This window comes from Tupaia chinensis, unplaced genomic scaffold (assembly GCF_000334495.1).
Source record: "Tupaia chinensis unplaced genomic scaffold, TupChi_1.0 Scaffold144378_1, whole genome shotgun sequence".
Classification (NCBI taxonomy): Eukaryota; Metazoa; Chordata; class Mammalia; order Scandentia; family Tupaiidae; genus Tupaia; species Tupaia belangeri.
Genome location: NW_006204238.1, coordinates 1826298 through 1840951, shown reverse-complemented (window position 1 = coordinate 1840951; position 14654 = coordinate 1826298). Strand labels below are relative to the sequence as shown.

At 40.0% G+C, this 14654-nt stretch overlaps 1 protein-coding gene across 4 annotated transcripts in view; it reads left to right on the top strand.

Moving 5' to 3' along the window:
• Positions 1–14654, top strand: part of NNT (nicotinamide nucleotide transhydrogenase) — a 106463-nt gene that overhangs the window by 20759 nt on the left and 71050 nt on the right. For all 4 annotated transcript variants that reach the window (XM_006166939.3, XM_006166940.3, XM_006166941.2 and 1 more), the window contains exons 5-7: positions 1284–1371; positions 5648–5736; positions 10893–11080. In XM_006166939.3, the coding sequence (XP_006167001.1) occupies positions 1284–1371; positions 5648–5736; positions 10893–11080 (365 nt within the window). The remainder of the gene's footprint in view (positions 1–1283; positions 1372–5647; positions 5737–10892; positions 11081–14654) is intronic.

The following is a 14654-nucleotide window of genomic DNA, read 5'->3' as shown; positions in this document are numbered from 1 at the left end:
TCTTTCCCACCCACTGTGGCCCCAGGATTGTTTACTGTTTAAACATTTGAAGCTGCATGGGACACATTTTGAAGAATCACTATCTTATGTCTTGAGCTAATACATGTAAAAGACAGAATGTGAAATGAATCACCTAGTATACATAACTACATCGTGTGTGATAGACCATTATCTATCTACCATATAACTATGTTACTATGGTGACGATGTGCTGCCTCAGTTTGTTACTACTTATTCTGAACTTTTTCTTTTATCAAAAAAAAAAAGCCAATTGATCATTTTTTCCACTATCAATGAATATTTTCCTATATATTTCCCATGTAATCAATCTCATTTTTGTGATTTTTCTTTTTTTCAGAGTATCGACACTGGATCTTTTTAAATTTCTTCTTCTTCTTTTTTTGTTTTGTTTTGTAATAGGGAGCATGTGCTTGCCAGATCAAGAATGAGGGAGAAAGTGAGAAATCGCCCCAAGTGGGAAGGCCACACCACAATCCCTTCTCCTCCAGTCTCCTCTCAGAATTTTGGGCATGCATATAATACACATGAACTTGATGTGATTTCAAGCTGCTGGGTCTGGGACTTGAACTGCTCAGCTGGCCATGTTGGGTCAAGTGCCTTGACCTCCATGCCACCTGCTGGCTTCCAACTAACTTTTTTTTTTTTTTAATTTTTTTCCATAAAGTGTGTGTGCTTGTTGGAGAGACACAAAGACACACACAGAGAGAATGTGATAAATCACTCCCCAGGGAGGATTGCTACTCTGCAATCCCTTTTCCATTCTCCTCTAGGGTTCTGGGCATGGATGCACATGTGCCCAGCATGATGTTCATGCCGCCAACTTTGGTTGACCATGTGAGATTCCAGCACCTTAACCACCATACCACCTGTTGGTTCTCCAACCAAATCTTTTAAAACTTTCATTTTATTTATTATTTTAAAAAAATTGCCATAGGGCTTGCATGGGTGCTGGCTGGAAATAGAGTGGAAAAGTGAGAAAGCATCCCATGGGGGATGGCCACACCACAATCCTTTCTCTATTTCTCTCTTGTTTTGGGATTTGGGGCATGCAAGAATACACACTTGGTTTTTTAAGTCACCAGGTCCAGGACTTGAACCATGCAATAGGCCATCTGAGATCCAGCTGCCTTCACCATGCCTCAGGCTGGCTCAGCTATTATTCTTTGACAAAGTTTAATTGATGACCTAACAATGATATATGAGCCTAAGAGCTTTCATTTTATGGTATTATTTATTGATCTGTATATCTATTTATTTTTAAGTTATAAGGCTGTTGTCCTAGCAGCAAATCATTTTGGACGTTTTTTTACTGGTCAGATCACAGCTGCTGGAAAAGTTCCTCCAGCTAAGGTAGGTATAATTTTTAATTTTTTAAAAAAATATTATAAGTTAATTAAAGACAGGAGCATGTATAGTTTTAAAATATAGTTATTTTTAAATTTTTGTCCTGTGTTAATTATAAACTGATGATTTTTGTGGCAAGTACAAATACATGGTGGAACCTCAAAGCGTAATATTTAAGATTGCTTGAAAAAAAAGATTTTTGACCTTTCTGGAAGTTCTAGATTTTTTTTTTTTTTCTGTTTTTGATTTACTAACTTAAATTCTGAAAGGTATTTTGGATAACTTGTTCTGTGTGACCTTTTTATTACCAATTTTAGAAAAGCTTCAAGATTTCATGTAGTAATTATGGGTTGCTCAATTAGTGGAGCATTTTAGTTCATAGGAAAGACTTTTTAAACTTCTTCATTTTTTATCAATTTTTGGGTCAAGAGGATGGGGACTGGGAAGTGGTATAATCAAGCTATTTGGTAGAGGGAAAGGCTGCTGTTTTTTTCTTTTACTTGCCAGAGGGCCATGCACTTGCTAGAGAGGGAGAGAGAGAGATAAAGCACCTCCCCATGGGGCATGGTTATGTTGCAATCCTTCCGCCTCCCTCCCCCTAGGATTCTGGGCCTACTCTTTCACGTGCCTGGCATAGGATACTGTTTCTTTAGTCTAGATTGAGAGCTGAGAGGAACACTTAAGGATAAGGACTGGGCCTAAAGTAAACCGGTTATGTTGTGGCCCTTCAATATTGTATAGACGAAATGGCAATGTACACCCTGACACTAGGTAGAAGAAACAGGACTTCAGTGCTGTCATTTATTTGCCTGTAGGCTAAAGGTTTATCTGGTGCATTCTCTTCTCTTCTTTTTGGTAAAGTTTATTTATATATTTTTTTGTTTCATGAGAGAGAGAAAGACACTTGCATCAGGGTCCTCACAGAGGGGCCCACCATCAGGATCACAGGCATGTACACATGGCAGATAGAGGGAGGTCCCAGGATGTGAACCCAGTATCTTCCCATGTGGGTCTAGTTGCATTATTGCTGCAACAGTGCCTGACCTACTTCCTAGTCTTCAGCACTTCATTGTATAAACCTAGTGTTCTTGTGCAAAATTAACCTCCTGGAACACAAAGCAAAAAAGCTAATACAAACTTTGAGAAATCTATTGGGTCATGGGAAAAGTCATGACATATTTTCTATGTTTTTCTAAACAAAAATGTGTCATGACTTTTCCGACAACCCAATAGTTACATATTACTTTGAAAAACAGGCCAGGTGAAAAAAATGGCAGGTGGTTTAAATGGAGGCTGGAATACCTGATAAGAAAGTATGAGCAAACAACACAGATATATGCAAAATGATTAAATTTTGACTTTTTTCTCGGGATCATAAGAAAGCATCTCACAAAACTGACTGAATGCTTTGATGCTCAAATTTACTAAGTTTTCTTTAGAATCTTTCTAGAAGTTTATAGAAGTTGAGAGGAAGGCTGTGAATATAAAGGATTAAAAAGTAAAATAAAAGACAAGCTTGACGGAAGGATTGTTGAGCCTTTATGAGGTAGAAAAGTGACTATCTTTACTGAGAATTTAAATTGCAGCTTTAGAGACTTTGGTCCAATTTCAGAAATAGTTCTCTGAAACTGAAGAATTACATACTAGCCATGCCCATCAAGGTTGCATAATATTTTATTTGAATTTCCTTTGAACATAGAGGGTTCTTCTTGTTTAGAATGAACTAAAACCAATCATTTGAAGGTTTTTGGTATGCCGAACATTGTTCTGGGAGTATAGAATATGGCATGGATAAGACCAACATGTTTCCTGCTAAACAATACTTTCATTCTAGTAGAGGCCACAGTGAGGGGACGGATGAAAAAAACAAAACAAAACAAATATGTGAGATAATTGTAAACATGAAAGAAATGAATCAGTGATCTGATAGTGAATAATCTCATAGTGACTTACACACTGCTGTGACTGGGGTCTTGGGGTAGGCTCTTCAGGCATTTCAGCTGAGACTTGAATGATGAGAAAGAAGGGATTTAGGATTCCAGGCACAAAGAGCAGGACATATAAAGACCCTGAATGACCCTAGTGTGTTCCAGGGAAATAAGGAAGGCCAGTGGTCTCGGGGTGTGTTGGGCAAGGTGGAGAGTGATTGAGATGACGTTATAAAGGAAGATTGGGAGCTGGATTATGTGGGGCCCCTCTCTTATAGGCCATGACATGTTTATAGAGCTTGGATTCTCTTGCAAGTGAGGGAAATGTAGGATTAAAAAAGTCATGTGACTGTTCTGTGGGGAATCATAGGTAGGAGGAAGACTGAAGGCATGATCTATTAGGAATTGGTAGTACTTGGGCAAGGGGTGACAGATGTGGAGAAGTGGGTGGAGACCTGTGGAGATTAAAACTAGTAGTAGTTGTTGATGAACTAGCAGTGGGAATCTGTGCAAGTGGAGGACTCAAGATGACCTCCTCATTTTGGCTTCAGCTAATTTTGCAGTTAGTGCCCTTTAACTGAGATGGAGAAGCCAAGAGGAGAAACAGGTTCTCTGACCAGAACATGGAGAACATTTCTTTCTTTTTAAAAAATAGTATACAAATTTTTTTCCTCAATATTTTTTATTGAAGTTTTTAATTTTATTTCCTTTTATTTTACATTCATTTACTGTATATCATTACAGCATATAAAATAAATTTTCCCTTCTTTCATTTCTTAAGGGAGTTTCTTCTCTTGCTCCTCCTCCTACCTTATCTTGAACATATGTCTCCAGTGTACCAGTTAGCAGTAAGAGCTTTAGTTAGATCACGTTTAATATAACAACATTCTGGGAAAGCATTTCAGCTGCTCTATTGGAGATAGTAAGTGACATGCTCTAGGTCACCCAGAACTAGTTAGAAGTAGGGTCAGGATTGAATCTCCATTCTCTCTTGGTCCCTGTGTCTTTTTCTTCAACCCATGGTACAGAGAAAGTACATTTCGGTGGTAGCGTTATCTACTTTGCTCTTGTGCTAGTCTGTCTTTTAAATTATGGGTTCTTTCTTATTTTTTGATTCTTGATAACTTGGCCTTGTCCTGAAAAATTTTTTTTCTTATTTTATTTCATTTTCTTTCAGCAGCTGTGGAGCTTCTGTGTGGAACAGGGTTGATGCCTCGGAGCCCAAAGCCCGAGTGCTCCCTTTCGCCCCTCTTTGTCCCTTTTCCTATAGACTTTCCCTTTCCACTAAATAAACCCTCAGCAAGATTGAGTCACATGTCCCAGACACCACCTAGGGGGTCACTGGAGAACAGTTTGACTAGCCTAGTTTTCTGAAAAAGGCAGAAGACAGTGTGGGCATGATGGGTGGGTGGGTATTTATAAACTTCACTGTTTCTGTGGGTGGCATTTTTTTCCTACAGGAACAAGAATTTGTCTTCAGTTGATTGTTTATGAAAAGTATAACAGTTCCTTCTCTGGAAGGCCCATTACAGACTGGACCAGCATTGTTCTTTCTTTGTTTCTGATAATGCTGGGAAACTCTTATTTCTGAGAAATTCTTTGGTTCTCTTGGCTCTGCTCCTTCCGTGGTAGGGAGATTAGTTACATGGTTTTGGATTCAAGATACAGTTCATTCAAAATGGCTTAGAATTATGTGGTTGGTCAGCAGCTGTTCTTGTCTGAAGTGTTTGAGCTCAAAATTGGGGTTGGGGTAGAAGTTTTACCAAAGTTGTACCCATCCTTGAAATATGTTTTGATATTTGATGAGCACAGACAACCTTAGAGTTTGAAAAGGAAGAGGTAGTTAGAATGTCATACCAGGAATTTTGGTAGAAATAGCTTTTATACAATCAGAAAAAAACAGCTAGTCTTTTTTTTTTTTTCTTTTTTTGAGAGGTTTTTGCTATAGGGTGCGTGCGCTGGCCAGCCAGACAGAGAGAGACAGAGAGGGGGGGATGGCCACGCGCAATCCCTTCTCCTCCATTCTCCTCTATAAACAGCTAGTCTTTAGCTTAGGTAATACTGATTGTGTTTATGTAGATTTTACACTGAGGTGCTGATTGTTGGGCTGTTTTTAGTGAAGATTGTCAGCCTTTGCCAGCAGTTGTTCCTTTGATACTTTTTAAAAAACACTGATGGTTCAACTAGAGATTGTCCAAACAATGTGTTTCTGGAGGGGTGATCACCACCACCACCAGCACCACCTTCTGTTGACTGCTGTCTACCAGGCACTGTTAGTTATCAGCTGATATTTTCTATAACTAATTGATGATGAACTTTATTTACAACTCAACTGGTTCTATCTTCTCTCTTAGATTCTGATAGTTGGTGGTGGTGTTGCTGGGCTTGCTTCTGCAGGTGCTGCAAAGTCTATGGGTGCAATTGTTCGCGGCTTTGATACCAGGTGAGTGGTTTACTAGTGATCTGTGTTAAGGTGAGAACATTTTGTTTTAGGGGCTATTATACTTTCCTTAGAATATATACATCAAAGTAACATTAAAACTCTGTCCATTGGGAACCAACAGTTAGCGTAATGGCTATGTCACTGGACTCCCACGTAGTCGACCGTGGTTCGCATCCCAGACCCGGTGGCTTAAAACTCATGCCGGGTGCATGTGCGTGCATGCCCAAGATCCCGCTGAGAAGAGAATGGAGGAGAAGGGATTGCGGCGTGACCATCCCCCCGGGGGGTGATTTCTCACTTTCTGTCTCTATGTCTCTGTCTGTCTGGCGAGCGCACGCACCCTATAGCAAAAACCTCTCCAAAAAAAAAAAAAAAATAAATAAATAAAAGGATTTTGAATGTTTCCAACATGAGTAATGCCAGATGATTGAGGTGATGGGTATACTAATTGCCCTGACTTAGTGATCGCACATTGTGTTCTTGAACTGAAAATGTACCTTTTACCCCCACAAATATGTATAGTTATTATATCTTAATGAAGATTTAGGACCCAGCCTCAGTAGAGCAGAATTAACAATAATAACAATAATAATAATGATGATGAAACCCCTAGACTCATAGTTCTGTTTCTTCGTGTGGCTTGGCAATGGGACCAAAGTTATCTTTATCTTGAGTTTCTAACATGCTGCTTTACTGGGTCTTTTTTTCTGTTCAGAATGTGTTTAGGCCTCAGGTAGGGCAAGACAAAGACATTTGTGAGTGTAAAGAAACAGAGATGTCTTAGAGAATGACTGAATGGGAGTGCATTGACGGGCTGGAAGCAGAGGAGACTGGCACTTTACCTATAAGCAATAATCCATGAATTAATACTACTGCATTACTTATACTAAAGCCTCTTGCTTTCTTTAATTAATTACTAATTTTGCTAGAAGGCACATGCATTTATTGAGAGGAGAGAGAGAGAGAAAGTGAGAAAGCACCCCTCATGGGGAATGGTCACACTGCAATTCCTTCTCCTCCATTTCTTTCTCCTTTTTGGATTTTGGGAAAACATGGACATTCTCTCGCACATTCTTTCAAGCTGCTGAGTCTGGGACTTGACCATGCAATTGGTCTTAACTGCCACTGAAACAACTGGCCCACTGCATGCTTTTAATGTAATGATGGTTTTAAATACTTTTCTCTAATAATTTTACAGTCTCTATAGCAAAGAACTTGATTATGTTTACTGTGCATTTCTTTTCTTTTAAAATTTGTCAGAGGGTGCGTGTAGTCATCAAAGAGAGACAGAGAAAAAGGGAGAGGGAGAAAGCATGTGGTCATACTGCTCTCTCTTCATTTCTCCATCTTGGTGGGATTTTAGGTGTGCGCACACATGTGCCTGGAGTGTTTTTTTCCAAGCCATTGGGACCAGTTTGAACCATGTGGAACCCAACTCCCTTAATCACTAGATGATGGAGCCAGCCCCACTGTCTAGTTCTTAAAAGCAGTCATATAAACATTTTCCTAGATTGCTTTTTTTGTTTTTTTTTTTTGAGAGGTTTTTGCTATAGGGCACATGCGCTCACCAGACAGACAGAAAGCAAGAAATCACCTTCCAGGGGGGATGACCACACTGCAATTCTTTCTCCTCCATTCTCCTCTTGGGATCTTGGGCATGCACGCACATGTGCCCAGCATGAGTTTTAAGCCACTGGGTCTGGGATGTGAACTGCTGTCGACTACATGGGAGTCCAGTGACATAGCCATTACACTAACTGTTGGTCCCCTAGATTGTTTTTAAAGAGAAGTTGGATTAATATTCTTCATTTCAGAAGACACTAGATACTAGATTTTATTAAATGCTTTTTGAGTATGGTTATTATTTATGTGTTTCAGTCACTTTAAGGATCAAAACATGTAGGTATTTATTATCAGCTCAGGGTAGAAGAATAATAAATACTACTGCCTGTTTTCATATAGAGTGATAAAAACAAAGGCAACCATTCAAAGTTGGAGAGAATATGACTTTTCAGAATAAAGAATGTTCCATAGACTATGGCTTACCTGGAGTCTAGAAGAGTTATGTGCTGATTAAAAAGTTGTCCTGCTGAAATGAAAAAATACAGCATTTCCAAAGTAACTAGAACACAGACCAAAGCTAGCCAGGGTTAAGCATACTGCTAGTCCTGTCTTTTTCATTTTGAATGTTAGCTGGTGTTGTAAAAAGCAGGTTGTTAAAGTTTTCACTGCAGTGGACAATAGTAGTAAAGTGGAAATGTATATATTTGATCTAGAGGTGATTTGCAAATTGATGGTAGATGAAGTATTGAGAGTTCAATAGGTTGATCATTGTTTTAGAATGTTTGCCGAGAAGACACCTAGAATGTGGCTACTGCTCAATTTTATTTCTGTTTGCAATTTACTAAGTTTATTGTACAGATAACTCACGTATACAATAAAGAAAGATGTGGCTGAAATGATACAGTGATACAACTCTTCTCTAAGAATAATAGCTCATAAGTTAATTTAGTTACATGTTGAGACTGGGAATTGATATCAGTATTAAATTCAAATATATTAGGAAACACATTTGATTGTAAATTCCTTTTGAAAGAGCAAATGGTATATGTTTTCAGTTTAACATCCTATGGATTTGATAACTCGTTTCCCAATGATATTAAAATATTAATGATATTTTTGAATTCTTTCAAACAATAAGGAGATTCCCCTTTTAATAGTTGGGATTATCTTGCTTCATGTCTGTGTACATCAACATTTAAAAACAAAAACTTTCCTTTTTTCCATCATAAAAAATAATAGTACATGATATTTCCCCATTCAGAAAAAATACTAAAAAGTACAGAAATACAATACTCTAAAGTTCTATTGCCTTGAGATTGCTATTATTTCTCTACACATTAGTTAAAATATAACTTTATTAATAGTTCTATTTTACTTTCTTTCATTTAACAGTAGATCATAAAGACCTTTAATTACCTATACTTTTTTTTTTTTTTTTTAAGTTTTGCCATAGTGTGTGTGTGTGCTTGTCAGAGGAAAGCAAAGAGAGAGAAAGTAAGAAATCATCCCCCAGAGAGGATGGCCATGCTGTAATCCCTTCTCTTCCATTCTCCAGTGCACACCACAATCTTTTTTTCCGTTCTTCTCTCGGGACTTTGGGCACATAAGCACTAAGGCCCAGTGAAGCCACTGGGTGAAAGTCCCTATGGGAGTCCAGCACCTTAACCCCCAAGCTATCTGCTGGCCCCGTTTATAAGTATTTTTAATGATTACATAAGATTCTATTGTATAGAAGCACAATGATTTATTTAAATAGTCCTCTATATGTGGACTTTTTTTTTGGCTATATATAAACTACTGTATGTATATATTTCAAATTTCATATTTTCAAATAATGAGATTATTTTATGGCTAAAGGTATGACAGAAATTCCAGAATAGCACTTATATTTCTAATGACACATATTCATTATTGAAAAACACAGAGAAACAAAAGGAAGAAATGAAAATACCCTTTGTAATTTTTCCAGCCAGATATCCTAATGGCTAATGATATTTTGGTGTAATTTCCTATAAAGTTTTGTATATATACCTTTTGGACAAAATTGGGATCATTTTATATATGTACATGCTTACACACAAATATATAACTTTGAATTCATCTCTTTTTTTTTTTTTAATAATAGTAGATATTTCTTTTTAAAGATCTGTATCCCTATGTCTTCAAGGAATGGAAAATGCCACCTCAAACTGGCCTAAACCATAAGAAAAGGCATTATCTCTGCCTAAATGAAAATCCACAGCAAGGACTGACATTTCATTCTGGAGTCAGCAGCTTATTGATGCTGTCAAGCTCCCGGTTCTTTCTGTCTCTCCTCTCTGCTGTCCTCAACTTTGGCCTCCTGCTAATGCTGATTCCACTTGTGGTTGCAACTTGACCTCCAGGGGCATTCTGGGCCACTAGATCCCTTGCTCAGGTCAGCAGAGAGAGAACCTCTTGCCCAATCGTGGACTGCATGTCCTTCCCTTTATGCACACTCCTGAACATGGTGGTTGCTAGGGGCTTACTGGCTCAGACCATGGTTTCCCAAACTTCCATGATGACAAGAATGACCTTCAGTTCTGGCTAAAAATACAACTTGTGGTCACTCTGCTGGTGAGTATAATTCAGTAGCTCTGAGAAGGGGCCCAGGAATTTGAATTTTTAACAAATACCTTGAGTGATTGTAGTCATTAAGGAGGTTTGGAATTTACTATAGTGGACTGGGTATTGATACAGTACACACACTTTTTGCCACAGTGCTGAGAGCTTTGTTAGCTCTGATTTTCCAACCAGGATACAGTGTTTGAGTAGCATTCATTCATTTTTTTAAAACAATTTATTTTTGTATAACTTAAGTGTTGTGTTAGCTTTTTACATTTTATCATTTACTTCCATATATGGGTTACTTTTACAAAATATAATTTAATGAGGATTGGAGGCAAAAAAGATACTCTGTTAAAATATTTCTAAGTAAGAAAATAATTTCTTTGGGAAAAGTAACCAGAAACAAAAAGTTCAGAACATTTACAAAAGAAGAAACTTAATATGAGTGACTTGAGTGCTATTTTTATTTTTTTAAATTTTATTTTTTCTGCGAGAGAGAGTGAGAGAGACAGATAGACAGATCGACAAAGACAGGCATCCCTGACAAAGACAGTCATCCTCAGACCATGATCCAGCCCCTGTTTTAGCTGGCTGGGATCTCGTGCACGTGTGTGCATGCACAACGTGCTCAGGGAGGTCCTGGGATGCAAACCTAGGACCTTACTTGTGTGAGTCCAGATGCACTACCCCTGTGTCATGACCTGGCCCTGCAGTGGCATCAGATTTTAATGTATCATCGTCAACTTTAAGACCACAAAGAACCCAACCAATTAGTGAAGTTGGCAAAAGTGAAATTTCTTTTGCAACCTGAGAAGTCAGAATTCATTAAAGTGTTACTGCCTTTAGGAAAAAAAAAATGGAAATAATCTAGTCAGAGACATTAAAAGGAACTCTACATTTTTGAATATGTATAGTTTGTGCTTAAAATTATACATGTAAATGATGATCTTGATTCCTGAATTAGGAGCCTAAAATGATCACTGTTTCCCCTTCAATAATTTCCCCAGAGCTGCAGCTTTGGAACAGTTCAAGTCTCTTGGTGCTGAGCCCTTAGAAGTGGACTTGAAGGAGTCTGGTGAGGGACAAGGAGGATATGCGAAAGAGATGTCCAAAGAGTTCATTGAAGCTGAAATGAAACTGTTTGCTCAACAATGCAAGGAGGTAGACATCCTTATCAGCACAGCACTCATTCCAGGTATGCCGTTAAGTAAATGGCTAGCTTTTTTTCCCCCTTTAAATTGCCAGAGGTCACTTGCATTAGCCAGAGAGAGGGAGAGAGAGAAACAGACAGAGAAAGCACCCTCCAATGGGATGTGGTTCTGTTGCAATCTTTTCCTTCATTTCTCCTTCCTGTCAGATTTTGACATGGGTCCGGCTTACCCTTCAAGCCACTGGGGCCTGGATTCAAACTGTAGTTGACCATATGGGATCTGACTCCTTCAACCACTGTGTGTAGGGCCCAGGCTGTCAATGGTTATTTTTAAAGCACTTTTACTAATGATTTTTAAAAACTGAGGAGTAATAATTAACCTTTGAGTGTCTCTGAGTAAAGATCAACTTTTCTATAATGAAAGTGCTAGAAAATGAGAATGCACATGACAATCACTGTAAGCCCTACAGATAACAGTCATTAACAATTTGGTATGTTTTCTTTTGCTCTTTTTTTCTGTGTATTTTTATAACTGTGCTGATAGGTTCTATGAACAGTATTATATTCATAAGCAGTTTTCTCTGTTTAAACTCTTGATAAATAGCTAATTTATATTTTTTTATTCTATTTGTTAAGCTACTATATTCTCATTGTAGGAAATTGAAATGGTACTGGAAAATGTGGAGGAAAAAAAATACAGACTCTGAACTTCTACCAGAGACAACTGTTGTTAATATCGTGATAATTATTTTCCCATACATGAGAAGGAGAGAGAGGGCGGGACTGTGTGTGTTTGTGTATATTCATGAACTTTAAAATGGTTACTTTCTGGGAACCAGCAGTTAGCGTAATGGCTGTGTTGCTGGACTCCCACATAGTTGACCGCAGTTCGCATCCCGGACCCGGTGGCTTAAAACTCACGCCGGGTACGTGTGTGTGCCTGCCCAAGATCCCAACCGGAGAATGGAGGAGAAGGGATTGCGGCATGACCATCCCCCCTGGGGGGTGATTTCTCGCTTTCTGTCTCTATGTCTCTGACTGGCGAGCGCACATGCCCTATAGCAGAAACCTCTTAAAAAATAAAATAAAATAAAATCAGTTCCAAACATTTAGAAAGTAAAACAGCAGCCAGGATGTGCTACGACTTCTCGTGAAAAATGTGAAAATCTGGCAGCCCGTGAAGTTTGCTGCGTGGGCGTCGATGGTTGGAGCTCAGAGAAAGTCCTCCATTCAAAGGTGTTCTTGTTGTCCAGTTTGTCAGAAGTGTCCTAGCATCTGCTGTTTCTGTGGTATTTGCAAGCTCTTGAGATTCTGTCTACTGGGCTGGGATGTGTCTGTTGTTAAATGGAGGACCTTGTATTCATAATCACATTTAATCCACAAGCTCCTCTCAATAAATCCTTTGGCTGTACATTTTTATAAATGAAAAGACTGAGGCTTAAGGAGATCCAGCCAAATTTGCTCAAGTCACCCACAGTGGTCCAGCCAGGATTTGAACTGTGGTTCATTTGACCTCACAGCTGAAACTGTTAACCTCTTTGCTGCACTGTCTCCCCCCGCCCCACAAATGCTCACTGCTCCTGAGTGGGCTAAGCTCCCTTGGTGCCTCTGTACCCCTTACGTGTCAGTCCTCAGAGCTTTATTTCTCTCCAACATGCAACATGCTTAAGGATTCGTGTCCCACCTTATGGCTTGCACGGTTCTGGTGACACAGAAACAGGAATGAACAAGGCAAGCCTTGGCCCTTCTGAGGCTACGTGCAAAATGTGGAGAGATGCAAAGGAAACTAAAATCTTGTCAGACCACGATCATGCGAAAGAAAAAAATAATGAGTCAAAAAAGAAGGGACGGGATTTAAGAGGACGGAGGTAAAGAGACTTCTCTCTTCCTTCTCTTGTTTGTGATGATTCTGAACCAAACTTTCCCCTCTCGTTCCTCCACGAAGACGTCCAGATAGAAGATGTGGTTCTGTCATGGTGCGTTTTTGTTGTTACTGCAGAGGTCATGCAGAAGGTGCATCTGATGGACAGTTTATTTCTCAGGGTGGGGTCTCCCTACCCCTTGTGCTTGCACTCTAAGTATTTATTACGCTATGTGCACGGTACGATGTTTCTGGTTTTGGTTCAGGAGTTTCAGTCAAAGTGTTGGAGTTGTCTTTTCTTTATAAAGGACAGGCTTCTCGCCATGGCTCTAGCAAGGAGCCCAGCGATTCGCACTTGTGAAAGCTTTCGTGTAATAAACGTGCTGGGAACCTCTGTAGCTCCTTCCCAGCGGAGCTTGCTGCAAAACCAAAGTTCATGAAGCCTTCCCCGTTCCCTCCGGGACCCCATAGGAAATGGGAGAGAAACAGGAACACAGGAACTTCAACGAGCCGTGCTCTGTACCACCTCTGATGTCTATGCAGCATTTAGAGAGGCAAATCATTCCATGCCTTGTCCAGAAGGGCAGAGAGACTCATGCTGTGAGCCATTGTGAGGGTCACCTAGTCCCTGCAGTGGAATTGGGGGCTCCATTTTATTTTATTTTATTTTGTCTTCTTTGAGAAGTGGGCCATTAAAACATGTATGAGGATACTTTTGGCATCCTAAACTAGATGTCAATTACTATTTTTTCTTCTGCTTTTTTTTTTTTTTTTTGAGAGAGAGAGACTTTTTTCTATAGAGTGTGTGCACTCACTGGAGAGACAGAAAGTAAGAAATCACCCCGTATGGTGGATGACATGCCACAGTCCCTTCTCCTCCATTCTCCTTTTGGGATTTTGGGCATGCACATACATGTGGCTGGTATGAGTTTCAAGCCACCAGGTCCAGGTCTTGAACTGCAGTTGACTATGTGGGAGTCCAGCCCCTTGACCACTATGCCACCTACTGACCTGGTAGGTGTCAATTCTTGCTACCTGAAGCTCCAAGAAACTTAGTAAAAGGATGAATAGATTTTTTACGAAATAACTTCAAAGTCTCTTTTTATTATTTTGGCTTGTTATCATTGCCAGAGAGCACAGATGCTCGTCAGAGAGAATGGGACAGAGAGGGAGATGGAGAAAGCACCCCCTGATGGGGCATGGCCATGCCACAAGCCCATCTCCTTCATTCTCCCACCCCACGGGGACTTGGGGCATGCAGGCTAACTCACTCAGTGTGGTTTTCACGCCACCAGAGCCAGGATTCGAACCATGGTCGCTATATGGGATCTGGGTCCTTTCAGCACTAGGCTACAGAGCCAGCTGTCACCGCAAGAGTGTAAACACAAAACCACCCCCCAGACAGCACAGAGTGGGAACAACTCCCGAGACTCAGCTGAGGAGCTTACGTGCTTCTTAGAAAACAGCTGTGAGCCTGGGTCCGCTTCCCCGGCCCCGCTGAATGTCAGTGCCATGAGTCACAACCTGAGAGTGGCCCAGGGACCCAGCCTGCCCTAGGTGTGTACCCTTACGTCACCGACTCCACCCAGAGTCACCAGGGCTACTGGGGATGACCTTTCCAGCTATACTTGCCAGAGGAGAAGGGAACAGTGGCGTAAACCCAGAGGCACTATCAAGAGCTGTTTGGGGACCAGCACTTGGCGTAATGCCTATGTCACTGGACTCCCATGTAGCTGACTGTGGTTCGAGTCCCGGACC